The sequence below is a fragment of the Chrysemys picta genome, chromosome 13, assembly GCF_011386835.1.
Source record: "Chrysemys picta bellii isolate R12L10 chromosome 13, ASM1138683v2, whole genome shotgun sequence".
Classification (NCBI taxonomy): Eukaryota; Metazoa; Chordata; order Testudines; family Emydidae; genus Chrysemys; species Chrysemys picta.
In genome coordinates this window covers 5,507,744-5,535,561 of record NC_088803.1, presented here as the reverse complement: position 1 = coordinate 5,535,561, position 27,818 = coordinate 5,507,744, and the positions used below count along the sequence as shown (strand labels likewise).

The following is a 27,818-nucleotide window of genomic DNA, read 5'->3' as shown; positions in this document are numbered from 1 at the left end:
TGTGCTCTGGCCGGTCGCCCCTCCCCCGGCCGTGGCGTTGTGCAATGCCGGTTGGTTCAGCCCGCGGTCGGTGTCTCAACCTCCAGACCTTCCTGGGGGGGTGGGGCAGAGACACTGTCCCCCGCAGGGGTGGAGCGTCCCCCATGTCCTCCCGTCCCCCAGATCCCCCCCCGGCCGGGGAGATTGCACCTAATTGTGAAACAGGCCGTTACCCCGAGGCCCCCCCGGGTTTGCGAAACTCCCGGCCAGGCTCTCGCCACCCGCAGGGCGGAGCTGGGAGATCCCCTACCCCCCCATGCGCCCCCTCTACGCCGCTTCCCCCTCCCAACTCAGCACCTTCCCTCCACCGCCCTGTGCATCCCCCTCTACGCGGCTTCCCCCTTCCCCCCCCGACTCTGCACCTCCCCTCCCCCACCCTGTGCATCCCCCGCTACGCGGCTTCCCCCTTCCCCCCCGACTCTGCACCTCCCCTTCCCCGCCCTGTGCGCCCCCTCTACGCCGCTTCCCCTCCCCTGACTCTGCACCTCCCCTCCCCCGCCCTGTGCGCCCCCTCTACGCCGCTTCCCCTCCCCTGACTCTGCACCTCCCCTCCCCCGCCCTGTGCGCCCCCTCTACACCGCTTCCCCTCCCCCGACTCTGCACCTCCCCTCCACCGCCCTGTGCATCCCCCTCTACGCGGCTTCCCCCTTCCCCCCCCGACTCTGCACCTCCCCTCCCCCACCCTGTGCATCCCCCGCTACGTGGCTTCCCCCTTCCCCCCCAACTCTGCACCTCCCCTTCCCCGCCCTGTGCACCCCCTCTACACCGCTTCCCCTCCCCCGACTCTGCACCTCCCCTCCCCCGCCCTGTGCGCCCCCTCTACGCCGCTTCCCCTTCCCCCCAGACTCTGCACCTCCCCTCCCCCGCCCTGTGTGCCCCCCTCTACACCATTTCCCCCCTCCCCTGACTCTGCACCTCCCCTCCCCCGCCCTGTGCGCCCCCTCTACACCGCTTCCCCCTCCCCCGACTCTGCACCTCCCCTCCCCCGCCCTGTGCATCCCCCTCTACACCATTTCCCCCCTCCCCCGACTCTGCACCTCCCCTCCCCCGCCCTGTGCGCCCCCCTCTACGCCGTTTCCCCCCTCCCCCGACTCTGCACCTCCCCTCCCCGTTTGCCCCCTCTACGCCGCTTCCCCTTCCCTCCCCGACTCTGCACCTCCCCTCTGCCGCCTTGTGCGCCCCCCTCTGCACCGCTTCCCCCTTCCCCTCCTGACTCTGCACCTCCCCTCCCCCGCCCTGTTTGCCCCCTCTATGCCGCTTCCCTCTTCCCTCCCCCACCCCTGCACCTCCCCTCCCCCGCCCTGTGCATCCCCCTCTACAAGGCTTCCCCCTTCCCCCCCCGACTCTGCACTTCCCCTCCCACGCCCTGTGCGCCCCCTCTATGCCGCTTCCCTCTTCCCCCGACTCTGCACCTCCCCTCCCCCGCCCTGTGCGCCCCCCTCTATGCCGCTTCCCCCTCCCCCGACTCTGCACCTCCCCCCCCGCCCTGTTTGCCCCCTCTACGCCGCTTCCCCTTCCCCCCAGACTCTGCACCTCCCCTCCCCCGCCCTGTTTGCCCCCTCTATGCCGCTTCCCTCTTCCCTCCCCGACTCTGCACCTCCCCTCCCCCACCCCCTCTGCACCCCCACCCCAACCAGGGAAACCCTCACCCTCTGTGCTCCCCTCCCACAGCCGGGAGAGAACTCAGAAGTCCTGGCTCCCAGGCCCCCTGCTCTAACCACCAGACCCCACCCCCTTCCCAGAGCCTGGGAGAGAACCCAGGAGTCTGGCTCCCAACCCCCCTGCTCTAACCCACCAGCCCCGTCCCAGAGGTGGGAAAGAACCCAGGAGTCCTGTCTCCCAGCCCCCACGCATGGCAGCGCTGTGAACAGACCACATGGGGTGCTGTGTTGGTGCTTTTGGACCCATTCACTGTTTATAAACAACTCGGTGACCCCCCCCCCCCCCGGTCCTCCTCCCCGGGCCTCCGCTGGCTGCTCCAGGCACTCAGGACAGGCCTGTAGGTCCTATGTAAACGAGTCCCCATGAAGAAACTGCCACTGGTGTAGCTCATGCTGCGGGTGAGGCGCGGAAAGCATTGTAGGGACTATATCAACAGATGCCACCGTGGTGACTGGCCTGGAGGCTGGCACGGAGCGGGTCGCCCGCTGGGCACGTGGCTGGCTGATACAATGATGTGTAGGCCCTACAGAAACAGACTCACTTATTGTCACCTGAGGACAGCGATGTGCATCCTGAGAGACGCCTTTCCCACAGCTGCCGACTTCTTCTCGGTCCCACGTCAACAGGCCGACTTACTGTAGGACCCACATAAACAGAAGTCCTCAATGAAATCGAGGCTCATCCAGCCACACTGGGGAAGGGGTTGTCACAGAGCCCCCTGCTGGTGACGTTTTGCAGGTGCTCTGTAAACATGCCAGCTTACGGTAGGTCCTACGTAAACTGCTTCCGCGGAATGGAGGCTGGTGAGCAGATGTGGGGGGGGTTTCACCCCCCAGCGCAGACCGGGAAGGGGGTCCCTGGTGCGGCGCCGGGGGGCAGCCCCCAGCCACCTATTCCTGCCCGGCGGTGGCCGCCAGCTGGCAATAGAAGTGGGCGGCGAAGTCCGGGTCGACCTGCTCCAGCCGGGCCAGGAAGTGGTTGCGCTCCGGCTCGCTCCAGCCCCGGAACCACTGGTCCCAGAGGCGCAGCTGGCACTGGAAGAGGGAGGGGGGCGGGGCGGGTGCCCCGGAGAGGCTCAGCCCCTCCAGCTCCTCCAGCAGGGGGCGCAGCTTGCCGGGCACAGCCTTGGCCAGCAGGTCCCGCAGGAAGCGCTGGCGCTGGGGGGGCGCCCAGCCCGAGAACCAGTGCAGGACACAGCGCATCTCCTGGGCCACCCCACGCGCCGGCAGGGGGCGCTCCGCCATCTGGGGAGAGAGGGGTCAGCGCCGGGGTCAGAGCCCCCACCCCATGCACAGCCCAGCCCCAGTGCGGTTAGCCCCATCCCCTGGGGATAGCCCCCCCTCCTGGGCACAGCCCCGCCCCTTTGCTGTTAGCTCCGCCCTCCTGGGTACAGACCCGCCCCTATGCTGTTAGCTCCGCCCTCCTGGGTACAGACCCGCCCCTATGCTGTTAGCTCCGCCCTCCTGGGTACAACCCCGCCCCTGTGCTGTTAGCTCCGCCCTCCTGGGTACAGCCCCGCCCCTGTGCTGTTAGCCCCGCCCCTGGACACATCCCCGACCCCGGACACAGACCCGCCCCCGGGATAGCCCCGTCCCGATGCTGTTAGCCCCGCCTCCTGGGGCAGGGAGGGGGACAGAGCCCGGCCGGGGGAGAGCTCAGTCCTCACCCGGGTCCGTTCCGCGACCGTCAGGCGTCTCCACGCGTAGCCCCCGGCCCAGCCTCGTTTTCACCGTGGCCCCGCCCGCAAGTGTCGGGCGGAAGTACACGAGCGGTTCCGGAGCGGCCCGAGCGCACGGACGCGCCATCGGCTGGCGGCGGAAATAACCGAGCGCGTCCGAACGGCCGCCCTCCGGCGCATGCGCAGTGACGGAACCGAGTCGGTGCCGGACGTGCTCGATGTTTTCCGAGTAAGGACGGATGCACCCGAGCCCTTCTGGACCTCACTTCCAGGTCCCGTGCCGCAACCCGAAAGCTCCCGAGGAATGACGGAAAGTCCCGAAGCGCACTTCCGGGTGCGCGATGGCGCCGGCGCGGACCGAAGCGAGTCCGGAAAGACCCGAAGAGCCGAGGCGGGGACTTCCGGGTGGGCGAAGGGCGCCGAGTGGCGCCGGAAAGAGCCGAAGTCGCGCGCGGGGCGGCCCGGAGCCGGCCGAGCGTCTCCGGAAAGAGCCGAAGTACGGCCGGAAGTTGCCGAGCGGGCCCTGGCCGGGCGAGGGAGGAGGCCGGCAGCGGCGCCACACAAGATGGCGGACGGGGAGGAGGTGACTCTGGACGGGAGGCCGCTGCAGGCGCTGCGGGTCGCCGACCTGAAGGCGGCCCTGCAGCAGCGCGGCCTGGCCAAGAGCGGCCAGAAGAGCGCGCTCATCAAGCGGCTCCGCGGGGTGAGGCGCGGGGCGCAGCGCGCATGCGCGGGGGGACCCCCGCTCCCCGCCCGGCACCGGGCCCGGGGCCCCGGGGGGAGCCAACACGCATGCGCGGGGATCCCACCCTCGCACGGACTGGGGGCGGGGAAAGGGGGAGCCCGGGGGGCACAAGGGTGGGGGGAGGCCCGGGGTAGAGCCAACTGCCGCCAGCAGCGGAGGGCGGGGCTTGGGGAGATCTCCCTGCCCCCACCAACGGGGGGGCGGGGCTTGGGGAGATCCCACTGCTCCGACCAGCGGGGGGCGGGGCTTGGGGAGATCCCACTTCCCCCACCAACGGAGGGGCAGGGGTTTGGGGAGATCTTACTGCTGACTCCAATGGGGAGTGGGGTTTGGGGAGATCCCATAGCTACCACAAATGAGGGGTTGAGGCTTGGGGGGATCCTCTTGCTACCACAAATTCAGGGTGGTTGAGGTTTGGGGAAATCCCACTCTATCACCAATGTGGGGGGCAGGGCTTTGTGTGGATGTTCTGTTGGACAGTTCATGGTTGGTGGAGTTGTGGTTTAGGGACACAGTTTGGTTGGAGAGTGAATGTTGTGCTAGCACTGGATTGGATTGGATTGGATGATCGATGTTGAGTTGAGTTGTGTCTGAGATATATGGTGGAATAGGTTGGTTGGCAGTCGTTGTGTTGGACAGTCAACATTGGGTTGAGTTGACGAGTTGCATGGAGGGAGTGGGTTGTATGGCAGATGTTGAGTTCGACAGTCTACACTGGATTAGGTTGTTGAGTTACAAAGTAGAATTAGATTGGGTGGCGGTTGTTTGCTTCAGTTGTAGTTGAGTTTTGCAAAGGAATTCGACTGGGTGGCAGTGGTTGAGTTGGGCAGCCAACATTGGGTTGGGTTTTAGTTGTGCTGTGTAGTGAATTGGATTGGGCAGTGGTGGTTGTGTTGGACAGCTGACGTGGGACTGGGTTCTAGTTGAGTTGTGTGATGGAATTGGATTGCGTGGTGGCGGTTAGATTGGGCAGCCAATGTTGGGCTGGCTTGTAGTTGAGTTGTGCAATTGAACTGGATTGGGCAGTCGTGGTTGGACTGGACAGCCGACGTTGGGCTGGGTTTTGGCTGAGTTGTGCGGTAGAATTTGATTGGGCAGCGGTGGTTGCATTAGACAGCCAACGTTGGGTTTGGTTCTAGTTCAGTTGTGCAGTGGAATTTAATTGGGAGACGGTGGTTGTGTTGGGGAGCCGCTGTTGGGTTCAGTCCTAGTTGAAGTGGGCGGTGGAATTGGATTGGGTGGTGGCGGTTGGATTGGGCAGCCAGCGTTGGGTTGGATTCTACTAGAGTTGTGCAGTTGAATTGGATTGGGTGGTGGTGGTTGTGTTGGACAACTGACGTTGGGTTGGGTTGTAGTTGAGTTGTGCAATTGAACTGGATTGGGCGGTGGTGGTTGGAGTGGGCAGCCGACGTTGGGCTGTGGTGGTTGCATCGGACAACCGATATTGGGTTGGGTTCTAGTTGAATTGGGCCATGGAATTGGATTGGGCAATGGTGGTTGGGTTGGGCTGTGTTCTAGTTGAGTTGGGCAGTGGAATTGGATTGGGCGGTGGTGGTTGTGTTGGACAGCCGATGTTGGGCTGGGTTCTAGTTGAGTTGTGCAGTGGAACTGGATTGGGCCTTGGTGGTTTAGTTGGGCAGCCTGTGTTGGGCTGGGTTCTAGTTGAATTGGGCGATTGAATTTGATTGGGCGGTGGAAGTTGGGTTGGGTTCTCGTTGAGTTGTGCAGTGAAATTTTCTTGGGCCGTAGTGGTTGGGTCGGACAGCTGATGTTGGGCTGTGTTGTAGTTGATTTGTGCGGTTGCATTGGATTGGGTGGCGGTAGTGGTTTAGTTTGGCCACCGACATTGGGCTGGGTTGTAGTTGAGTTGTGCTGTGGAACTGGATTGGGTGGTGGGTTGTGTTCAGAACATTAGGTTACGTATATCCACCTCATTTGGGTCGAGTGAATAGTCCAGTGCCATGGGGTTTTTCCAACTGGGAGTAGAAATTGGCAATGGAATCTGGTGTTTTGTCTACTGCAGTTTTGTTTGCTTACAAAGAACATACATAATCTCCTTTCTGAATGCAGGAGGAATCCAACACCAGCAGATGATTCCTTTGCTTGCCTTCCAGCCAGTTCTGTGCCCAAAAAGCTTTTGCTTTTAGTTTTTTCTTCAGGCCACGTTACTGTGCTTCCAATCTGCCTGCTTGGCTTTCTGTGTCCATGTTTTTGTCTCTCGCTTGTGCTGAGTCTAGTATTCTCACACTCTGACCCACACGTACCCTTATCCCAAAAACAGTACTCGGTGAGAACCTTTGTGTCTGAGTTGTTTGTATTCATGAGTGGCCTTGGGTGTGCCTTGGGGACTCCTACTGTTACTTGTGCTAAACCTGAAGGAAGGACAGTTTTTCATCTCATTGATAATAATGGGCTTTGAATCCAGTCTATAACAGAGAGCCCTGGGTGGGGTTGGATGACCACTCTTGTGTTGTGCTGTTGGGTTAATCATTTGGCAGGTGTGGACGGGGTGGCAGATGGATTGAGATGGGATGAAGCTGGATGGGTGAGTTGAAAGGTGGCTGTTGAGTACGATGGATGGGGATGTTGGCGGGTTGAGCATGGCTGACAGGTGTTGTCTCACGGTGAAGTTGGTTTGGGTGGCGGCTGTGCTGGGGAGGTCCGGGAACGTAGCAGAGGCTGTTCAGAGTCTGGTGCGATGGTGGATTTTCAGGGCTATACAGCTAGGTCTGTGGCTGGTGGAGGGTCATGAGGGTTGGATGGCAAACGCTGAGTTGCTCCACCATGGGCATCGTGTTGAGAGAGTCGACTGGGGGTCTCGGGTTGTATGGTGGGTTACCTAGTAGACATTGCATGGGTAGGGTTGAGTCAGGCCTTGAATGTAGGCTTGCTGAGATGACTGCTGGGTTGGAGGGGCTGCGACTGGACATTGGGTGGGAAGGTGGTCATCAGGGCGGGCGTAGCTGGGTTGGGTCAAGTCACGGATGAAGGGTGAGGAGAGGGTGTTCGGTCGGGCTGCAGAGGCTCCGTGCAGTTAGGCGGGCCGTGGCGGTCCATTGAGGGAGTTAGGCTGTGGATGGGTTAAAGGAGAGCACGTGGATGGTTGGATGGGGTCATGCGTGTGAGGGTCGGGCTCAGCTGGGCGGGGACAGGCCCTGTCTGTAGGGTCGGGACAGGAGGGCTTGGAGGAGCTGGGGAGTGGAGGCTGGGTTGGGGGGCCAGTGCTCAGGGCCCCTTCGGCAGCAGGGATCTGTCTCTGAGTTCGTTGTCTCTCCATCCCAGGCCCTGATGCTCGAGAACCTCCAGAAGCACTCAACCCTGCACGCCACCTTCCAGCCCAACTCCCAGGTGAGACCCCGTCACGAGCACCGGCGGGGGGGAGGAGGAAAGGGGGTTCTGAGCACAGGTGCAGGGAGCACAAGGGCTCTTCCATTGCCCCATCCACTGCCAGCCCACAGTGTTCCCTCTTCTAGCCCTCCCCCTAACCACTGGAGCCCACTGCCTTCCCAGAGCCGGGAGAGAACCCAGGAGTCCTGGCTCCCAGCCCCCCTGCCCTAGCCACTGGAGCCCACTGCCTTCCCAGAGCCGGAAGAGAACCCAGGAGTCCTGGCTCCCAGCCCCCCTGCCCTAGCCACTGGAGCCCACTGCCTTCCCAGAGCTGGGAGAGAACCCAGGAGTCCTGGCTCCCGGCCCCCCCGCCCTAACCACTGGAGCACACTGCCTTCCCAGAGCCGGGGAGAGAACCCAGGAGCCCTGGCTCCCAGCCCCCCTGCCCTAGCCACTGGAGCCCACTGCCTTCCCAGAGCCGGGAAAGAACCCAGGAGTCCTGGCTCCCAGCCCCCCCGCCCTAACCACTGGAGCCCACTGCCTTCCCAGAGCAGGGAGAGAGCCCAGGAGTCCTGGCTCCCAGCCCCCCTGCCCTAGCCACTGGAGCCCACTGCCTTCCCAGAGCCGGGAGAGAACCCAGGAGTCCTGGCTCCCAGCCCCCCCGCCCTAACCACTGGAGCCCACTGCCTTCCCAGAGCCGGGACAGAGAACCCAGGAGTCCTGGTTCCCAGCCCCCCTGCCCTAACCACTGGAGCTCACTGCCTTCCCAGAGCCGGGACAGAGAACCCAGGAGTCCTGGCTCCCAGCCCCCCTGCTCTAGCCACTGGAGCCCACTGCCTTCCCAGAGCAGGGAGAGAGCCCAGGAGCCCTGGCTCCCAGCCCCCCCACCCTAACCATTGGAGCCCACTGCCTTCCCAGAGCAGGGAGAGAGCCCAGGAGCCCTGGCTCCCAGCCCCCCTGCCCTAACCACTGGAGCCCACTGCCTTCCCAGAGCAGGGAGAGAGCCCAGGAGTCCTGGCTCCCAGCCCCCCCGCCCTAACCATTGGAGCCCACTGCCTTCCCAGAGCAGGGAGAGAGCCCAGGAGTCCTGGCTCCCAGCCCCCCTGCCCTAACCACTGGAGCCCACTGCCTTCCCAGAGCCGGGACAGAGAACCCAGGAGCCCTGGCTCCCAGCCCCCCTGCCCTAACCACTGGAGCCCACTGCCTTCCCAGAGCCGGGAAAGAACCCAGGAGTCCTGGCTCCCAGCCCCCCTGCCCTAACCACTGGAGCCCACTGCCTTCCCAGAGCAGGGAGAGAGCCCAGGAGCCCTGGCTCCCAGCCCCCCTGCCCTAACCACTGGAGCCCACTGCCTTCCCAGAGCCGGGAAAGAACCCAGGAGTCCTGGCTCCCAGCCCCCCCGCCCTAATCATTGGAGCCCACTGCCTTCCCAGAGCCGGGACAGAGAACCCAGGAGTCCTGGCTCCCAGCCCCCCTGCCCTAGCCACTGGAGCCCACTGCCTTCCCAGAGCTGGGAGAGAACCCAGGAGTCCTGGCTCCCAGCCCCCCCGCCCTAACCATTGGAGCCCACTGCCTTCCCAGAGCCGAGACAGAGAGCCCAGGAGTCCTGGCTCCCAGCCCCCCTGCCCTAACCACTGGAGCCCACTGCCTTCCCAGAGCCCGGAGAGAACCCAGGAGCCCTGGCTCCCAGCCCCCCTGCCCTAACCACTGGAGCCCACTGCCTTCGCAGAGCAGGGAGAGAGCCCAGGAGTCCTGACTCCTAGCCTCCCGCTCTAACAACTAGCCCCCTCTTCCCCCAGAGCCAGGGACAGAACCTAGGAGTCCTGGCTTCCAGCCCCACCCCCACTCTAACCACCATCCCCCCTCCCCCTGCAGAGCAAGGGATGGAACCCAGGCATCCTGCCCCCTCACCCTCTCATCTCCCTGCAGATCGGCGAGGAGATGAGCCAGAACAGCTTCATCAAGCAATACCTGGAGAAGCAGCACGAGCTGCTGCAGCAGCGGCTGCAGAGGGAGGCGCGGGAGGCAGCCGAATTGGAGGGTGAGTGTGGGGTGGGGCCCAGTCCCTAGTGTCTGTGCCCAGGGACCCTGGTTCTTCTCAGCCTGTGTGGGGGCACCGGGCACATCTGATTGGCTGGGATTCCCCTCAGCATTCAGCCAATGGGAATGAGGCTTCTTCAGAACCCAGGCCACCGGGTGAGGTGGAAATGGGTGCCTTTGATTGGCTGACTGCAGAAGAGGGTGTCAGCCAATGGCAGGGCTGCTGCCAGGTTTGCATCTCAGGGTCTGCCCAGTACTACCTGCATCCATTCCCCTTTCTGTGGCTGGCGCGAGCTTTGCCCTCTGCATCTGGGGCAGGTAGCTGACTGGACTCTAGAACTCTGGGATCTAGAACAGCATACTCTGGAGTTGGCGTTCTGGAGTGGGATTCTGGAATGAGTGGACTGAAAGATAGAAAACATAGCACTTGGACTGGTCTAGAACATGCAGCCCCAGTCTGGGATTCGCTCTAGAAGGGTGTGTGGGGCCCAGAAATCTGAGGTGATCTAGAACCTTGCTCTCCCCAGGGGTGTGTCATTGACTCTGTTCATGAGCTCTCTTTGCCACAATAACCAAGCATTTTAGAACCAGGGGGTCTAGACCGAGACACCTAGAATATTGCTTGGGTCTAGACCCTGTGTGCACTCTTTGACACCATATTCAGCAGAGATCTAGAATGCTGTCTGCTCCAGATAAGAGTTTTGAGAGACCAGGATATCAGTCTAGAACGTAGACCACTCTAGATCCACGCCACTAAGATAGTTTTGAAGTGAACACTGGCCCCCATGATCCTTTGCTCTCTGGATGTGAGATCTGGTCGGGGGAGTCAGACCACTGCAGTTGAAGAAACCTCACTGCATGAGGAGCTAGAAAACCGGCGAGGCAGCAAGAATGGAGAAGGAAGGTGCTGGGTCTAGAACAAGTGAGTTCTGGCTCAAATGGAGCGAGGTTCTAGATCACAGGGTGGTGGGTTCTGTCCAAGCTTCGCATGGCCTCTAGAATAGACACACATCTAGACGTTCTCTGGCGGGATCTAGATTCAACAGGCTGGGCCTGGCCTGGGTATCCAGAAGGGAGAGGTTCCGGATCAGGGGGTGGTGCAAACATCTAGAACAGGATGCAGCCTGGACTCCAGGCCCAGCCCCTCGAGCTGATGGTTCCCTGTCACTTCCCAGCCTCCGGGAAGAGCTACCCCATCTCCCGAGAGAGAAACGACTCCGACGAGGAGGGAACCAGGAGGCAGGAGCGCCGCTCCACCCGGGTCAGGCAGGTCAGTGCTGCAGCATAGCGCTAGGGGGCGCCGGGCTGCAGGGAGCAGCGCAGGGGCTCACCAGAGGGTGCTGTGCTGCAGGGAGCAGGGTCAGGGGTTGGCAGAGGGGGCTGTGCTGTGGGGAGCCAGGCAGATGCAGCAGGGGGCGCCGTACTGCAGGGAGTGGGGGCTCACCAGGGGGCGCCAGGCTGCAGGAAGCGGGGGCTCACCAAGGAGCGCCGGGCTGCAGGGAGCCGGGCGGGGGCTCACCAGGGGGCGCCGGGCTGCAGGGAGCCGGGCTGGGGCTCACCAGGGGGCGCCGGGCTGCAGGGAGCCGGGCGGGGGCTCACCAGGGGGCGCCGTACTGCAGGGAGTGGGGGCTCACCAGGGGGCGCCAGGCTGCAGGAAGCGGGGGCTCACCAGGGGGCGCCGGGCTGCAGGGAGCCGGGCGGGGGCTCACCAGGGGGCGCCGGGCTGCGAGGAGCGGGGAGAGGACAGGGGGTGCCGGGGTTGGGGGGACAGGGGGCGCTGAGCTGCAGGGGGGCAGCAGGGAGCACCCTCTCTCAGCTGCTCCCCTTCTCTCCCAGGCCAGAGCCGCCAAGCCCCCAGAGGGCACCCAGGCCGTGGGGCCGGAGGAGCGGGAGGCGCCCCCTAGGGGCCGGAGGAGCGTGCCACGGCCCACTCTGAAGCTGGAGGAGGAAGAGGACGACGAAGAGGACGACGAGGAGGAGGAAGACGAGGAGGACGATGAGGAGGAGGACGACGAGGAGGAGGAAGCAAAGGCTCCGGAGGGGAAGGAGGCTTCCCGGAGGATGGGGGAAGCCTGGGCCCCAGGCCCTCAGGCGAGCAGCTCACCCCAGGAAATCAGGGGGTCCCGGCAGGAGAAGGGGGGGCTCATGGCCCCAGCACCCCAACAGACAGGAGTGCCCAGATTCCCAGCACCCCAGGAAGTGGGAGGGGCCAGATCTCTAGCACCCGAAGAAGTGGGGGGGCCTGAGGCCCAGAGAATGGGGGTCCTCAGATCACCAGGGCCCCAAGGAAAGGGGTCAGCCCAGGCCCTGGCACCCCAGGAAACAGAGGGGCCCAGAGCTCCGGAGCCCCAGGAAAGGGGGGTGACCAGGCCCTTGGAACCCCAGGGAAGTGGGACAGCTGTGACTCCAGCCCCCCAGGAGAAGGGGAAGCCCAGTCCACCGGCTCCCCAGGAGAAGGGGGAGCCCAGCCTGCCAGACGCCCAGGAAAAGGGAGAGCCCAGCCCAATGGCCCCCCAGAAAAAGGAGGAGCCCAGCCTGCCAGCGCCCCACGAGAAGGGGGAGCCCAGCCTGCCAGCCCCCCACAAGAAGGGGGAGTCCAGCCCGACGGCCCCTCACAAGAAGGGGGAGCCCAGCCTGCCAGCCCCCCACAAGAAGGGGAAGTCCAGTCCAACAGCCCCCCAGGCAAAGGGGGAGCCCAGCCTGCCAGCCCCCCACGAGAAGGGGGAGCCCAGCCCACCAGCCTCCCAGGCAAAGGGGGAGGCCAGCCCGCCAGCCCACCAGGCAAAGGGGGAGCCCAGCCCGCCAGCCCCCCATGAGAAGGGGGAGCCCAGCCCGCCGGCCCACCAGGCAAAGGGGGAGCCCCGTCCGCCGGCCCACCAGGAGAAGGGGCAGCCCAGTCCAACGGCCCCCCAGGCAAAGGGGGAGCCCAGCCCGCCAGCCCCCCAGGCAAAGGGGGAGCCCTGTCCGCCGGCCCACCAGGAGAAGGGGCAGCCCAGCCCAACGGCTCCCCCTCTGGAGGATTCTTCAGAGAAGAAGGGAGCGGCTGAGCTCCAGGAAGACAAGGGGGCCCCCCAGGAGGAGGCAGAGGAGCCCCCTGAGATCTCACAGGAAGGGGGGGCGTCTGCCATCGCCAGCTCCCCAGCCCCTCCCCAGCTGTCGGAAGGGGAGGCACCAATGGCCCCCCCTGGGGAGGATGAGCCCCCTCCCCCACTGCTGACCAAGGAGGTCCCCCCCAGTCAGAAAAGGCCGCCGGGGACTCACCCAGCATCACCTTCCCCTCCCCCGCAGCGCCGGCGGAGGGGCGGGTCCGACTCAGACTCCGACTCAGACTCCACTTCCTCCGGATCCCGCTCCAGCCGCTCCGAGTCGCCCACCAGGAAGCGCCAGGCCTCGCGCTCCAGCTCCAGCAGCAGCAGAAAGGTGAGCCCCAAGCCACCTGCCCTGCTCCCTGTGTGATCTAGAACCCCACCCCATGCCAGAGCCATGTTCTGGGGGCTAGGCCTGTTCCAGACCCAGTCTTGGTGTTCTAGGTTGCAACCTCCTCTTATAGACCCAAAAGGTGCCCCGTCCTTCCATAATCTAGTTCTGGGCCCCATTCCTGCTCCCCTTCCTCGGGTGCTGGGCTCGCTTCAGGTGCAGGTGGGCATTCTAGATTCTAGCTAGGCCCCAGACCCTGCAGGGGCACCTGCCTCTCCAGGCCTCTGCTCCAGAATCCATGCAAATCCTTCCTCTGGCGCTGGCTATTAGTGACCGTAACAGAGAAATTGAACATCGCGGGGGGGCGCCCCCCCAGTAGTATCTACATTCAGAAAGGGATTGATACCAACTGAGGCTGCTGGTGACCCAGAAATTCAGAGGACCAGGGTGAAAATGCCTGCAAACTGCAGGGAGAGTCAGGGAGGCTCAAATTGCAGATATTGTCCCAAATTACAAATAGTCAGGGGAGGAGGGGGGGAGAGGCCAACCGGGAGTCAGAGAGGAGCTGACCCCCAGCAGGGCCACAGGAGCAGCTGGCACGAGAGCCCCAGTGTCACAGCAGGAGTGGCTGGAAGCCCGTCGGAAGCAGGGAGTCTGGCACGAAGGGAGCCCAAGGCCATGGCAGAGACGCACTCTCGGCATCGCTCCTCGCTGCCCTTCCCAGCCGCTCTCTGGGGGTGACAGGGCTGAGGACGTGGCGCACAGTGATGAAAACCCGGCGTAATGCCCCAGGCCCAGGCTTCTGTGCTACGGAACTGGTCTCGGCCGCCGAGCTGGGCCCCACGGGCTGCAGGAAGGGAAATCTGTCTCGCCAGGCTCTGGCGATCCCAAGAGGCAGCCCCTGGATCCGTGTGCGGGGAGGGGCGGCGAGCCTGGGCTAAGCTCCCTCCCCAAGGGCTCGTAGCCCAGTGAGTGGGGGCAGGGGGAAGGGCTCTCTTGAGTCAGGTGGCGCGACCTGGGAACCCCAATCCTGGCTCTGCCCGCGCAGCGCCGGGCCCACTCGAGATCTCGGAGCCCCGGCTCGGTCCCGGCAAACAGCTGCTCACCGTGCGGCCGCCCTCGGGAAAGCTCCCAGCGCGTTAGGAGAGAGACTGAGACAGGAAATCTCACCCTGCCCCTGTCCGATCCCTGGCGCCCAGTGCCCACCCCAGCCTGTCACACGCAGAGCCGCCCCCCGGCTCCAAGAGCTCTAGGCCCTGGGAGAAAGGCCAGACCCAGGCTGTGGGAGAGGCGGCAAAGCCTGGTCCCGCTCATCGGGGAGAAGGGGCGACCGTGGGGCCACGGCAGGGCTGTAAACTCCTGGCTGGGGCGGAGACAGTGACTGGGGCACCCGACTCGGGGGGCTCATGCAGCAGGTTTCCAGCAGGCGGGATTTCCGTTAACCTGTGGAACTCACTGCCAGAGGATGGGCTGAGGCCAGAAGTAGAAGGCGGTTTGACACACAATGAGTCACTTTCCTGGAGGCTGGGTCCAGCGATGGCTATTAGCCAAGCTGGTTAGGGACGCAGCCCCCTGCGCCAGGTGGCCCCAAAGCTCAGGCTGCCAGGAGCTGTGTGGCTCGCTTGATGATTGCCCTTTTCTGGCCAGTCGGACGCAGGGTGCTGGGCAAGAGGGATCCAGTTCTTAGGTTCCATGGCCTGTGATGTTCTAGACCCTGAGGACCCCCCCACCCACTCCCAATTCTGTTCAGACCCCATCCGTCTCCAAACCCTCCACCCTGGTTCCAGATCCAGCTGGCAGTTCTAGATCCTGACCAAGAAGCCAGACTCCTGCTCCCCATCAGGTCGATACTCTAGATCTGGCTCTAGGTCTCCTCCCCCCGTTCCAGATCTCACCTGGGGGCAGAGGGCAGCTGGGGTCGATGCCTCACTAAAGCTCTGTCTGTTTATCTGGACGCCCCAGTCGCGCAGCCCTGACGCCTCGCAGGCCGGCCCCAGCTCCCCACGCACCAAAGAGCCCTCCCCAGCAGGACAGCAGGAAGCGCCAGAGAGTCCCATGGCAGAGGGCAGACCGGCCCCCCAGAGACGCCCCAGCCACGGGCACCGGCACAGCCCGTTGTCGCAGCAGGTATGAGAGAGAGGGGCACGGGGCGTGGAATGGGGTACCGGGCCGTGACCTCCGGGGGCACCAGCATGGGGGGAAATGGGACATAGGGCTTTTCCTCTCCAGGGGTTGCTGGCCCCGATTCGGCCCCAGGGCCAGATGGGGGACAGGCTGGGGGGCGGGAATGGGTCCCCTCTAACACAGGCCCCTCCTTTGCCTTTCCCCACAGGGTGGCTCAGAGACCCTGGGGGGCCCAGCCAGGGCAGTGCCCACGGGGGACCCGCCGCACCAGGCAGAGCAGAGGCAGCGTAGGAGGTAAGTGACCAGAAGCTGGGAGAGGGGCAGGCTCGGACACCTGGGTCCCTGAGCCTGGGGGGGTTGGACGGGATATCGGGGGAGGGGCAGGCTCGGACACCTGGGGGCGTGGGGCTGTGAGTGAGGGGGCTGCGGCAAGGGCGGGGCTGTGAGCCGGGGGGCGGGGCTGAGAGTGAGGGGGCGGGGGCGGGGCTGTGAGCCCGGGGGGGGCTGCGGCGGGGGCGGGGCTGTGAGCCGGGGGGGGGTTCCGGGGGGGCGGGGCTCTGAGCCCGGGGGGGCTGCGGCGGGGGCGGGGCTCTGAGCTCGGGGGGGCGGGGCTGAGAGTGAGGGGGCGCGGCTGTGAGCCCGGGGGGGGGCTGCGGCGGGGGCGGGGCTGTGAGCTCGGGAGGGCTCCGGGGGGGCGGGGCTGTGAGCCTGGGGGGGGCTCCGGGGGGGCTGCGGCGGGGGCGGGGCTGTGAGCCCGGGGGGGGGCTGCGGCGGGGGCGGGGCTGTGAGTCCGGGGGGGCTGCGGCGGGGGGCGGGGCTGTGAGCTCGGGGGGACTCCTGGGGGGCGGGGCTGTGAGCCTGGGGGGGGCTCCGGGGGGCTGCGGCGGCCCCGCCCCCGCGCGGGGGCTGCTGGGTAGCGGTAAAATGGCCGCCCCGCCCGCTCGCCGCCCGCCGCTGCCCCGGCCCGGTCCGCAGCCCTGAGCCGCCATCGCCGCCGCCGCCGCCGCCATGCCGGGCCCCCGGCCCCGCGGGTGAGACCCGCCCCCTCGGCCCCCCCGCCATTGCCCGCCCCCCCGCGGCCCCCCCATTCATTGCCGGCTTCCGGCCCGGCGCCTGCCCCTCCCCCCATTCATTCCTGCCCCCGCCCCCGCCGCGCCGCGCTGGGGCCGGGCGGGGGATGGGGCGGAGGGTGTTACCCGGCTGTGCTTTGGGGGCGCTCTGGCGGTGTGGGAAGCTCTGGGGGTGCGGGTGGGGAACGGGCTGGGGATGTGGGGGGCAGGAGTGAAGGGCCTTAGGCGTGGGGGGGTGAAGGGGCTGTGGGGGGGCAGCTGTGAAGGCTCTGGGGTGCGGGGAGCTCTGGGAGGGAAGGGGCTGGGGCTCTGGGAGGGGCAGGGGTGAAGGCTCTGGGGTGCGGGGAGCTCTGGGGGTGAAGGGGCTGGGGCTCTGGGAGGGGCAGGGGTGAAGGCTCTGGGGTGCGGGGAGCTCTGGGGGTGAAGGGGCTGGGGCTCTGGGAGGGGCAGGGGTGAAGGCTCTGGGGTGGGGGGAGCACTGGGGGTGAAGGGGCTGGGGCTCTGGGAGGGGCAGGGGTGAAGGCTCTGGGGTGCGGGGAGCACTGGGGGTGAAGGGGCTGTGGGGGGGCAGCTGTGAAGGCTCTGGGGTGCGGGGAGCTCTGGGAGGGAAGGGGCTGGGGCTCTGGGAGGGGCAGGGGTGAAGGCTCTGGGGTGGGGGGAGCACTGGGGGTGAAGGGGCTGGGGCTCTGGGAGGGGCAGGGGTGAAGGCTCTGGGGTGCGGGGAGCTCTGGGAGGGAAGGGGCTGTGGGGGGGGGGGCAGCGGTGAAGGCTCTGGGGTGCGGGGAGCTCTGGGGGTGAAGGGGCTGGGGCTCTGGGAGGGGCAGGGGTGAAGGCTCTGGGGTGCGGGGAGCTCTGGGAGGGAAGGGGCTGGGGCTCTGGGAGGGGCAGGGGTGAAGGCTCTGGGGTGCGGGGAGCACTGGGGGTGAAGGGATGTAGGGCACCCACCCCCCAGTAACCCCCTATTTCTTCCCAGTAGCCAGGAGGAGAAGGAGGAGGTGCCTATGGAGTTGGAGCCCCAGCAGGCAGGCGCTAGTCCCCCGGACGGCCCCCCCACTCAGCCCCCCGGCCCCGATGAGCGCCCTGACGGGGGGCCCGAGGACGAGGAGAGGAAAGAGGTAGCATGGCGGGGCGCCCCGTGGCGTGGTGGGCAGGTGGGGGTCCCGGGGGGGGTAGCTCGGCCAGCATGGGCAGGGCATGGGTTGGGGGGCGCCAATGGGGAGGACTTTGCTGGCAAAACCAGGGTGGGGGAGGGGTCTGCCCCCCTTCCAAGGCATTTGGGGGGTCTCCCCCACTTCCAGAGCTGCTCACAGTGGAGGAGACGGGGGGCTGGGATAAGCCCGCATGTGCTGCCAGCCAATTTGGGGGTGCTCTCCTGGGCACCCCCAGCCATGGGAGGGTTTGGGGAACCCCCGCCAGAGCCAGCCAAGCCTCCCCCTGGCCCCCCGTTAGCCATAGTTTGGGGATGCAGGGCCTGGGACTGCAGGGGGGGAGAGGGGGTTGGTTCTGCAGAATGTCGTCTTGTCACGAGGTCCATCTCTCCCGAGCTCCGCCCTGATCCTCGGTGCTCCCCCCGCCCCGGCTGGGGGCACCCCCTCTCCCAGAGCCGCCTCCGGGGACAGGCAGGACCCCCCACGGCCCCCCCAGTCCCCCGTTGACCTTCTCCTCTGGACTCCTCTGTTCTGATCCACGTTTTTAAAGAGCATCCGGCCCAGCGGGCGCACGTGCCAGAGAGATGCGGAGAGAGAGACAGAGAGCGGGCGGGGGGGAGGGGAGCATGAACCCCGGCGTCCGGGCGGTCCAAGCCCCCAGCTGCGTGGCACCCCTGGAGACACAGCTCCTGTGCAGCTCCGCTGGGATGTCGTCTGCATGTGGGGCCAGGGCATCTGCTGCTCATGGACCTTGGCCCCTGGGGTCTCCAGGCTGATGGGACTATCCAAGGACCTGGGGGTCATCTCCAGGCCCCCAAGGTCACTGATAGCCCTGGGGGTCTCCAGGCTGGTGGATTTACTGCAAACCCCTCTGTTACTGACCTGCGCCCCCCCCAAGGGTCTGCGCTGCCAGGAGCCTCCGCTGCTCCTGGGACTCACTCCAAGGACCTCCAGCTCCCAGGGGTCTCCTCCGCCCCCCTGGGGTCTCTGCTGCTCCTGGGACTCGCTCCAAGGACCTCCAGCCCCCAGGGTCTCTGCTGCTCCTGGGACTCGCTCCAAGGACCTCCGCCCCCCCCGGGGGTCTCCTCCGCCCCCCCGGGGTCTCTGCTGCTCCTGGGACTCGCTCCAAGGACCTCCGGCCCCCAGGGTCTCTGCTGCTCATGGGACTCGCTCCAAGGACCTCCGGCCCCCAGGGTCTCTGCTGCTCATGGGACTCGCTCCAAGGACCTCCGGCCCCCAGAGTCTCTGCTGCTCATGGGACTCGCTCCAAGGACCTCCGGCCCCCGGGTGTTTCCTCCAGCCCCCGGGGGCAGAACTCAGCTGCTCAAGGGATGAGCTCTGAAGACCTTCATCTCCTGGGGGTCCCTGCAACTCACGAGTCATTCCAAGGATCTCCAGCCCCTGGGGTCTCCGTTGCTCTCAGACCATACCAGGACCTCCGGCCCCCAGGCCTCTCCTCCAGCTCTGGAGTCTCCGTTGCTCTCAGACCATGCCAGGATCTCCAGCTCCTGGGCTTCTCCTCCCCCCTGGGAGTCTCCATTGCTCTCAGGATGTCTGGGCCCCGCAGTCTCCGCTGCTCTTGGGACTTTTTCCAAGGACCTCCAGCCCCTGGGTTGCTCCTCCACTCCGGGGGTCTCCTCCCCCTCAGGACTTGCTCCAAGGACCTCCAGCCCCTGGGTTGCTCCTCCACCCCGGGGGTCTCCTCCCCCTCAGGACTTGCTCCAAGGACCTCCAGCCCCTGGGGTTCTCCTCCACCCCGGGGGTCTCCTCCCCCTCAGGACTTGCTCCAAGGACCTCCAGCCCCTGGGGTTCTCCTCCACCCCGGGGGTCTCCGTTGCTCTCAGGACTTGTTCCAAGGACCTCCAGCCCCGGGGGCCCGCTCTCTTGGGACTCTCCACCCAGCCCCCCGCCGGCGGACGGCTCCCATCTTTGTCCTCTCTCCTCCGGGACACCAGCCAGCACTAGGTTCCTCCGCCACCACCACCTTGTCTCTTGCCGCCCCGCCCCGCCCCTCCAAACCTGGGAGGGCGCATTGCGATTGGACCGGCCGTTGCCTAGCTACCCTGGGCACTGCGGTGCGATTGGCCGACGAAGGACGCCCCAGGTGTGAGATGGTACCTGGCGCCTCTGGCAGCACCTTTATTTCTTCTTGTCTCTTTGGTTTCCTTCTGTTCTTTAAAGACAAAGGAGGTTTTTGGTTAAACTCTGTGTGGAGTTTTTGGGGGAGGGGCCCAACCTGCAAGGGGTTAATGGATCTGTGGGGCAGCAGGGTCCCCAGCTCCCTCTTTGGGGTTTGAGCTTTCCAGGAATAAATCCAGGGGGGCAGCATGGGGCCTGGAGGTCGGGGGGGGAGAGAGTTGGGTCACGGGGCTCACAGAGAGCAGGGTGGGGCCAGCAGCTTGTGGGGGGTTGGTGGGGGGCAGTGTGAGGGATCAGGGTAATGGGAGGCAGTGTGGGGGACAGTGAGGGGGATCAGAGTCATGGGGGGCAGTGTGGGGTTGGTGGGGGCAGTGGGGGGAATAGGGGTCATAGGTGGGCAGTGAGGGGGTCATGGTCATGGGGGGCAGGAGGTAGTGGGGAGAATAGGGGTCATAGGTGGGCAGTGAGGGGGTCATGGTCATGGGCAGTTTGTGGGGTTGGCGGGGGGCAGTGAGGGGGTCAGGGTCATGGGGGGAAGTGGGGTTGGCAGGGGGTAGTGGGGGGAATTGGGGTCATGGGGGGACAGTGGGGTTGGTGGGAGGCAGTGAGGGGAATAGGGTCATAGGGGGCAGTGAGGGGGTCAGGGTCATAGGGGGCAGTGAGGGGGTCAGGGTCGTGGGGGGCAGTGTGGGGCTGGTAGGGAGCAGTGAGGGGAATAGGGATCATAGGGGGGCAGTGTGTGGGGTTGGCAGGGGGTAATGGGGGGATCGGGGTCATGAAGGGCAGTGTGTGGGGTTGGAGGGCAGTGAGGGAAATAGGGGCCATGGGGGGGCAGTGTGTGGGGTTGGCGGGGGGGCAGTGAGGGGAATAGGGGGCATGGGGGGGCAGTGTGTGGGGTTGGCAGAGGGCAGTGAGGAGGATCGGGGTCATAGGGAGCAGTTTGTGGGGCTGATGGGGGACAGTGAGGAGGATCGGGGTCATGGGGGGCAGTGTGTGGGGCTGGCAGTGGGGTAGACCCCCTTTCCCAGGACTCTGAGCTCTAGCCGTGCCCTGTTGCTGGGGGGGGAGGGTGCCCCATTATTCCTGGACTGTCTGAGAACCCCCCCTCATCTCTCAGCCCCTTGGCCCCATCTGAGCCGCTTGTGCCCCCACCCCAGCGGGTCTGGGGGCCGCTGCCCCACGGAGACGTGCTGACCGGCTCCCTCCCCCTATGTGGGGCTCTCTCCCCTCCTCCGTCTCGTTCCCTCCTCCCCTCTCTCCACAGGCCGCGGCGCAGCACAAGGCCTTCAAGAGGAAGATCTCCGTCGTATGTAAGTGACCCCCGAGACCGGGCCCCAATTTCTTTCCCCCCCTCCCCCCCGAGAGCTGGATGGGTTCCTGGGACCCCTGACTCCATAGGCCCCATGGGTCAGGGAGGGCTCGTGGGGCAGTGGGAGTGGCTATGGGGCGGGGCACTGGGTCCCTGTCCCATGCTCTGATTGGCTGTAGGGTTGTGTGTGTGGAGAGGGGAATAAGGGGTGGCCCTTCTGGGGGTCTCCAGCCTGTGCTCTGATTGGCTGTCGGTTGGGTGTGGACCAGGGGTGGGGCAGTGGTCCCATGCTGTGCTCTGATTGGCTGTTGGGTTGCAGCAGCGGCCAAGGGGGCAGCGGCGGGGAACAGTGACACGGAGGGCGGCCAGTCGGGGGGGCGCAAGCGGCGCTGGGGGTCCAGCACGGCTGCCACCCAGAAGAAGCCGTCCATCAGCATCACGACAGAGTCGCTTAAGGTACAGGGGGCCCTGCCCTGGACACTGGGGTCCCTTTCCCTCTGCCAACCTCTGCCCATGGGGGGCACACGCCGTCCCTGCGTGCCTGGATCCCTCGCCCGCTCTCCCCGCTGGGGGGCCCTGCCCTGGACTCCAGGGTCCCTTTCCCTCTGGCAGCCCTGCCCATGGGGGGCACACGCCGTCCCTGCATGCCTGGATCCCTCGCCCGCTCTCCCCGCTGGGGGGCCCTGCCCTGGACACCGGGGTCCCTTTCCCTCTGCCAACCTCTGCCCATGGGGGGCACATGCCGTCCCTGCGTGCCTGGATCCCTCGCCCGCTCTCCCCGCTGGGGGGCCCTGCCCTGGACACCGGGGTCCGTTTCCTTCTGGCAGCCCTGCCCATGGGGGGCACACGCCATCCCTGCGTGCCTGGATCCCTCGCCCGCTCTCCCCGCTGGGGAGTCCTGCCCTGGACACCGGGGTCCCTTTCCCTCTGGCAGCCCTGCCCAAGGGGGGCACACGCCGTCCCTGCATGCCTGGATCCCTCGCCCGCTCTCCCTGCTGGGGGGCCCTGCCCTGGACACCGGGGTCCCTTTCCCTCTGCCAACTTCAGCCCATGGGGGGCACATGCCGTCCCTGCGTGCCTGGATCCCTCACCCACTCTCCCCGCTGGGGGGCCCTGCCCTGGACACTGGGGTCCCTTTCCTTCTGGCAGCCCTGCCCATGGGGGGCACACGCCGTCCCTGCGTGCCTGGATCCCTCGCCCGCTCTCCCCGCTGGGGGGTTGGTGCAGTGGGCCCTAGGTGGTGTCCCCGGACGCCTGGGTCCCATTGTTCTCCTGGTGCCCGCAGAGCCTGATACCTGAGATGAAGCCGGTGGCGGGGCAGGAGGCGGTGGTGGATCTCCACGCCGACGACTCCCGCATCTCGGAGGACGAGGGGGAGCGCCATGGGGAGCCACCGGCCCACGAGAAGGGACTCAAGATCTGCCGGACCGTCACGCAGGTACGGGGGAGCCAGAGACCCCTGCACTGCCGTCCCGGACACCGGGGTCCCATTCCCCTCTGCCAGGTGGCCAGGGTCCCATTCCCCACATGTTCTCTCTCCTGCGGCAGGTGGTGCCAGCTGAGGGGCAGGAGAACGGGCAGGGCGAGGAGGAAGAGGAGGAGGAGAAGGAGCCTGAGGAAGAGCAGCCTGAGGCCCCCCAGGTCACAGCAGAGTTGCCATTGCCCCCACCTGTGGAGCACGAAGTCAAGAAAGGTCAGGACTGGGGTGGGGGGCAGCATGTGAGGTGGGGGGCAAGGCTGGGCTGACCTGGGGGAGTGGTGGTGGCTAGGTGGGGGGGCAGCATGTGGGGTGGGGGGCAAGGCCGGGCTGACCTGGGGGAGTGGTGGTGGCTAGGTGGGGGGGCAGCATGTGGGGCGGGGGCCTGGACTGGGGATCGAGGCCAGGATGGGCTGGGGGGCAAGGCCAGGCTAGGCTCTGGGCAGTGTGGGGGGCTGGGGGTTCCTGGAGTGTGAGGCAAGGCTGGGCTGGGAGAGCATGGGTGCCTGGACTGGGGGGGCAGCCTGTGGGCTAGGGGGGTCACAGGAATCAGTGGGGGAAGCAGAGACCATGGGAGTGAGCGGGGGGTGGGGGATGGATCAGGGTTCAGGGAGGCATTTGAGGGGCTGGGGGAGTCAGGGGCCCCCCCATGGCTGTCTGACCCCTCTCTGTCCCCCGCAGTGACACTCAGCGACACCCTGACGCGCCGCTCCATCAGCCAGCAGCGCTCGGGCGTCTCCATCACCATCGATGACCCCGTGCGCACGGCCCAGCTCCCGTCACCCCCCCGCGCCAAGCCGAGCCCCATCGTGCACATCTGCAACCTGGTGAGTGGGGGCTGGGGCCAGGCCTGGGTCTCCCGCACCCTGCTCGGTCGGCGCCCGGCTCCGAGCCCAGCCGGGCCTGGGTCTCCCGCACCCTGTTCGGTCGGCGCCCGGCTCCGAGCCCAGTCGGGCCTGGGTCTCCCGCACCCTGCCCGGTCTGTTGCCAGGTGTGGCGTGAACGGGCAGGGGTTGCTGGCCCGGGCTCACGCTGCTCCGGAGAGGTGGGAGCCCTGCTCTGCCTGGCGCGTTCACCCGCTCAGCCTCCCCCCTCTCCTGCAGGTGCGGCCCTTCACGCTGGGCCAGTTGAAGGAGCTGCTGGGCCGGACGGGGACACTGGTGGAAGAAGCCTTCTGGATTGACAAGATCAAATCGCACTGCTACGTCACAGTGAGTGTCCCCGCCTGTCCCCCCGCCCGCCAGGGGTCCGGCCCCACCGCCCCTGCTTCAGCTCTCTCTCTCCCCCACAGTACTCCACGGTGGAGGAGGCGGTGCTGACCCGCAACGCCCTGCACGGGGTTAAGTGGCCCCAGTCCAACCCCAAGTTCCTGTCCGCCGACTTCGCCGAGCAGGACGAGGTACCAGCCGCCAGTAGGGCTCGGTGTTGGGGGGCACTACGCTGCTCTGATCCCTTCCCCCAGCTGGATTACTCTGTGGGGCTCTGTCAGGGGGAGGAGTTTGGGGGCTCAAGGCTAGTTTGTGGGAGGTCGTTGGGGGAGTTGGTGGGAGTCAGGGCACTCAGGATATTGGGGCAGGGTTGGGGGGCTGGGGGGATTTTGGAGGGGAGCAGAGCCTGAGTTGGGGGGGAAGCAGGGGTTGGGGCGGGCAGTTTGGGGGAGGAGCAGGGGGCAACCTCTGACCCCCTCTCTCCCCTCAGCTGGACTTCCACCGGGGGCTGCTGCCGGAGCGGGCGGTGGAAGCAGCGGCGGCCCCGGGGGCCGGGCCGGCCGGTGGGCGCGGGGGCCGGCGCTCAGCCCCCCGGGAGCGCTCGCGGGAGCCAGAGCGGGCAGCGCGGGAGCAGTGGGCGGAGCGGGAGCGGGAGATGGAGCGGCGGGAGCGCACGCGGGCTGAGCGCGAGTGGGACCGTGACAAGGTGCGCGAGGGGCCCCGCTCCCGTTCCCGCGAGCGCCGCCGCAAGGAGCCGCCCAAGGCCAAGGAGAAGAAGGGCGAGAAGAAAGGTACTGGGACTGGGCGGTGGGGGTGGGGGCTGGGGATATGGAGGGCTGGCTGGGGTGGGGGCTGGGCTGCGGGGGTGGGGGCTGGGGACGTGGAGGGCTGGCTGGGGGCACGACCCTGCCAAGCCCCACACTGACCTCCTGACACCCTCCCCCCCAGAGAAAGCCCCAGAGGAGCCTCCCGCAAAGCTGCTGGACGATCTCTTCCGCAAGACCAAGGCCGCCCCCTGCATCTACTGGCTGCCTTTGACCGACACCCAGGTGAGCACAGGGGGGCGCCCGGCTCCCTGCCCCTGCTCAGTGCGGAACCTGGTGCCATGGGGCAGGGAGGTATTTCACTGGGGGGCTCTAGGGAGGGATTGGGGGCTCCCAGCCCAGCACTCACCCCGTCTCGTGCAGGAGCAGGCGGCCTGGGGGATGGGGGGGAGCAGAGCGGGGGGCTCCTTGGGGGCTGGGGATCAGGGACTCCCAGCCCAGCACTCACCCCGTCTCTCGCAGTTTGTGCAGGAGCTGGGGGATGAGGGGGAGCGGAGTGGGTGGCCTGGGGGATGAGGGGGAGCGGGGAGCGGGAGCGGGCGGCCTGGGGGATGAGGGGGAGCAGGGAGCTCCCCGGGGGTGGGGGAGCGGAAGCCTAGCGGGCGGCTCCCCGGGGGATGTGGGGGAGCGGGAGCCAAGCGGGCGGCTCCCCGGGGTTGGGGAGCAGGGGCTCCCCGGCCCGGCACTCACCCCGTCTCTCTCAGTTCGTGCAGAAGCAGGCGGAGCGGGCAGCCCGGGCGCGGGAGCGGGAGCGGCGCCGCAAGGAGTTGGAGGAGGAGGAGTTGCGCCAGCGGGAGCGGAGCCGCCAGGCTGAGCGGGACAAGCGACGCGAGCACAGCCGGGAGCGGGGGGCCGGGGGCGCCCCAGGGGGGGCCAGCGGTACCGAGCGGGGGGGCCGGGAGCGCCGCGAGGCCAAGAGGCACAGCCGGAGCCGGAGCCGCAGCACCCCAGTGAGGGACCGCGGGGGGCGCCGCTGAGCCCCCGTTGGGCAGCTGTGTGGGAGGTGGGCCCAGCCCCCCATGGGGCCACCCCGGGCTCTGCCGGGGACTGCTGGGTTATTGAGTTGGATGAGTCTGCCCTCCCCCCACTGGGCAGATCCCCTCTCCCCCTACTGCCCCCCCCCCCGGGCCAGATTTCCCCCTGAACCCCGTTAATTTGTATTTTATTTTGGGACAAATGTTTTTTATTCTGCTGTCGCTGGGAATCGAGAGGAATAAAAGCCGGAGTTAGTTTCATACGTGAGGGGTGTGTGTGATTCTTGGGAGGCCGAGCGCCAGGATCGGGGCCCCTGGGCGGCACTGGGGGTCACCCCCAAGGTACAGCCAGCCCCCCCCAAAATCTACCCAGCGTCCTGCCCCCGTTCTGCTGTGAGGCTTCTACCAGGACCAGACGGAAGAAGTGAGTGGGTGTTTGGGGGAAAATCAAGCAAATCCCTTCGTAAATCCCTGGGTTTTCCCAAGTGGTGGCTTTGCTCCTGCCACCCCAAATTCACACCCGCACCCCGGCATTTCTCAGCTGGGGAAAGGGGGAACGTTGGCAGAGTTGAAAGTGTCTCCGGGTGACGTCGCTCGTTAACCAGGCCACAGTTGTTAAGGGGAAAGGCCCTTTTCCCAGTGGTATTCTTTGTAATAAAAACCCTTTAAATGCAAGTGGGAAACGCCCTGAGAGGTTTGAAACGGCCCCAAAGCAACAGGCCAGGTGAGGGACCAATTCTGCAGCTTTGCAGGGTTTAAAACCCCGAGAGAAACGAGGGACCCGGCCCTTAACTTTTCCAGGAATGGGATTAGCCATTTCTTTGCCCGCCCCCTTTTCAAACACTTCCCCAGGTGCAAAAACGATACAAACGTTCCCATTGAATGAGAAATGACTCTCTGCCTCCTGGGGAAAAAATCTTAAAATATTTAAAATTGATTAAAAAAGGGTTAACTTTTTTTAAAACAATGTTTAGTTTTTTAGGCTAATTTAAAAAAATGCCCAATAGGCCAGTTTAAAAATGTAGGTTTTCCTCATTCTCCCCCTTTGTGCGTTTAAAGCAGCTCAGTGAAATCCGTGAAGGAGAGAAAATAGTTTCCCAGGATGACAATTGGAAGAAAGGGATGGGGCAGGGGGGGCTTTCACGTGCATGCTCGCGTCCGTTCCATGTTAGGTGCATGCCGCGTGCACGGTTGCTGGAGATTTTTCCCCCTAGTGGTGTCCATAGGGGCTGGGCCTAGCACCTCCTGGAGCCCCGTGCTCATGGGGCCACTGGCTCCGCCTCCTTCAGTTCCTTGCTGCCCGGGACGTCTCTTGTGATTGCAAGTTTCCTAGTGGTTCTTGGACTTGCTCGTGGAGTTTTACTTCAGTTCTTTAGTTCGTTGTCCCGCTTTGGGTGCCAGGCTTCCAACCGTGAGCCGCCTGCCGTAAGCCCAGGCCAGCGAGCGACCTGCATGCGAGCTGCTCAAAGTGCCTCGGGGAAGCTCACGTCAGGGACAGGTGCAAGATCTGCAGGACCCCGCAGAGCGGAGGACAGGGACGTTGGTTTGAAGACCCCGTTATTGGAAGTGTCTCTTAGACCGGGGACATCGGCCTTGGTGCGCACTGTGCCCCTCCCGGCACCGCTCTCTGTCTCCCGTGCCAAGGAAGAGGCACAAGAAACAGCGAGCATGAATAGGATGCTCCCTGGTGCCTCAGAGGACTAGGCAGGGGACAAGGGGAGACCCAGGCCAGGCCAGTCGTCCTCCCCAAACCACAGGCACCAGCAGCAACTCCCCGAGGCGCCGAACCTGGTCCAGGACCCATCACCGACTCCTGGGCACCCTCCACCTATGAGCTCCATCGACACCTGGAGGCGTTCCAGGCAGTGAGGGACTTAATGTCTTTTCCGGTGCCCCCCACATCCTGGAACATCGACCGGCCCCTTCTGGGGGGGAGCCCACCATGGTCTCCAACCCGATGCAGGTCTCCAGCTTCACGGCACCGTTCACCGGCCTCCTGGTCCCCAGTTTCTCGGCACCAGTCTCCAGAGGGTGTCACAGCACCAGTCTCCGGCCCAACGCCGCTCCCCAGCCCCTCATCACTGCCGGTATGTGGCCATGGCAAGGGCTCTGCCATGGTCCCCGAGGGAGGAATCCTCATCAGGCTCCGGGGTTAATCCATCCCTCCCCCGAAGAGGCACCGGTACCAGCCATACGTGTCGGACCCCGGGGCGGGTCTGTCTGCAGGTGCTCGGCCACCCATTGGCCTTATTAGAACCCATGGACCTTACTCCCAGATGTCGGCCGCGGTGGTCTCCGAGGCGCACCCCAGCGCCGCACCCGGGTTTGGACTCCGACCCCGGTACCGAGCTTCCATCGGTCGCAATGGAGGAAGAAGCAGCCCCTGGTGGTTTCAGCTGCTACCAAGCGGGGCAGACAGGGACGAGCGAGCACCACCCCTGAAAATAAGGCCGTGAAAAGACTCGATTGGTTTGGTAGAAAGGTGTGTTCGACAGCCAGCCGACAACTTCGTATCTCCAACCAGCGGGCGTTGCTGGGGAGAGACAGCTTTAATATTTGGAACTCCGTGGCCAAGGAGTCGAGGCCGGAACTGTTGGCATCCTGGCGGGAGGCAAGACCGCCTTAGACACAGCCGATGG

At 65.7% G+C, this 27,818-nt stretch overlaps 2 protein-coding genes and 1 long non-coding RNA gene across 12 annotated transcripts; 1 reads left to right on the top strand and 2 right to left on the bottom strand.

Moving 5' to 3' along the window:
- Positions 1-1,932: 1,932 nt before the first annotated feature.
- C13H14orf119 (chromosome 13 C14orf119 homolog) lies at positions 1,933-3,504 on the bottom strand. The gene is made up of 2 exons (XM_005290170.5): positions 3,368-3,504; positions 1,933-2,945 (listed from the first exon to the last, which is right to left on the bottom strand). Exon 2 carries the CDS (start codon positions 2,943-2,945, stop codon positions 2,592-2,594), a length of 354 nt encoding a protein of 117 aa, XP_005290227.1. The 5' UTR covers positions 3,368-3,504; the 3' UTR covers positions 1,933-2,591.
- A 24-nt stretch (positions 3,505-3,528) lies between these two features.
- Positions 3,529-25,442, top strand: ACIN1 (apoptotic chromatin condensation inducer 1). 10 transcript variants are annotated; one of them, XM_065565308.1, is made up of 20 exons: positions 3,529-4,082; positions 7,407-7,472; positions 9,379-9,490; positions 10,665-10,759; positions 11,326-12,909; positions 14,869-15,033; positions 15,239-15,324; positions 17,074-17,215; positions 17,799-18,311; positions 18,382-19,362; positions 20,652-20,697; positions 21,016-21,152; positions 21,982-22,134; positions 22,245-22,389; positions 22,855-23,000; positions 23,277-23,384; positions 23,465-23,572; positions 23,872-24,172; positions 24,330-24,430; positions 24,910-25,442. In XM_065565308.1, exons 1-20 carry the CDS (start codon positions 3,558-3,560, stop codon positions 25,180-25,182), a joined length of 5,787 nt encoding a protein of 1,928 aa, XP_065421380.1. In that variant the 5' UTR covers positions 3,529-3,557; the 3' UTR covers positions 25,183-25,442. The 10 variants fall into 10 exon arrangements, with proteins under 10 accessions (XP_065421380.1, XP_065421386.1, XP_023966787.3 ...); XM_065565306.1 differs by having other exon boundaries at positions 3,558-4,082; positions 9,325-9,490; positions 17,077-17,215; XM_065565307.1 differs by having other exon boundaries at positions 3,558-4,082; positions 9,325-9,490; positions 21,019-21,152.
- LOC135975204 (uncharacterized) lies at positions 17,602-18,483 on the bottom strand. Its single transcript, XR_010592148.1, has 2 exons — positions 18,382-18,483; positions 17,602-18,311 (listed from the first exon to the last, which is right to left on the bottom strand). It is a non-coding gene; the product is annotated as an uncharacterized LOC135975204 (long non-coding RNA).
- Positions 25,443-27,818: the final 2,376 nt, after the last annotated feature.

Bases quoted from the DNA above. Each gene is read 5' to 3' on its own strand.
- ACIN1 (XM_065565305.1), top strand. From the start codon at position 3,558: ATGCGCAGTGACGGAACCGAGTCGGTGCCGGACGTGCTCGATGTTTTC. The intron at 22,390-22,854 runs GTCAGGACTGGG...TGTCCCCCGCAG, and splicing joins GGAGCACGAAGTCAAGAAAG to TGACACTCAGCGACACCCTG. The intron at 24,431-24,909 runs GTGAGCACAGGG...CGTCTCTCTCAG, and splicing joins TGCCTTTGACCGACACCCAG to TTCGTGCAGAAGCAGGCGGA.
- C13H14orf119 (XM_005290170.5), bottom strand. From the start codon at position 2,945: ATGGCGGAGCGCCCCCTGCCGGCGCGTGGGGTGGCCCAGGAGATGCGC.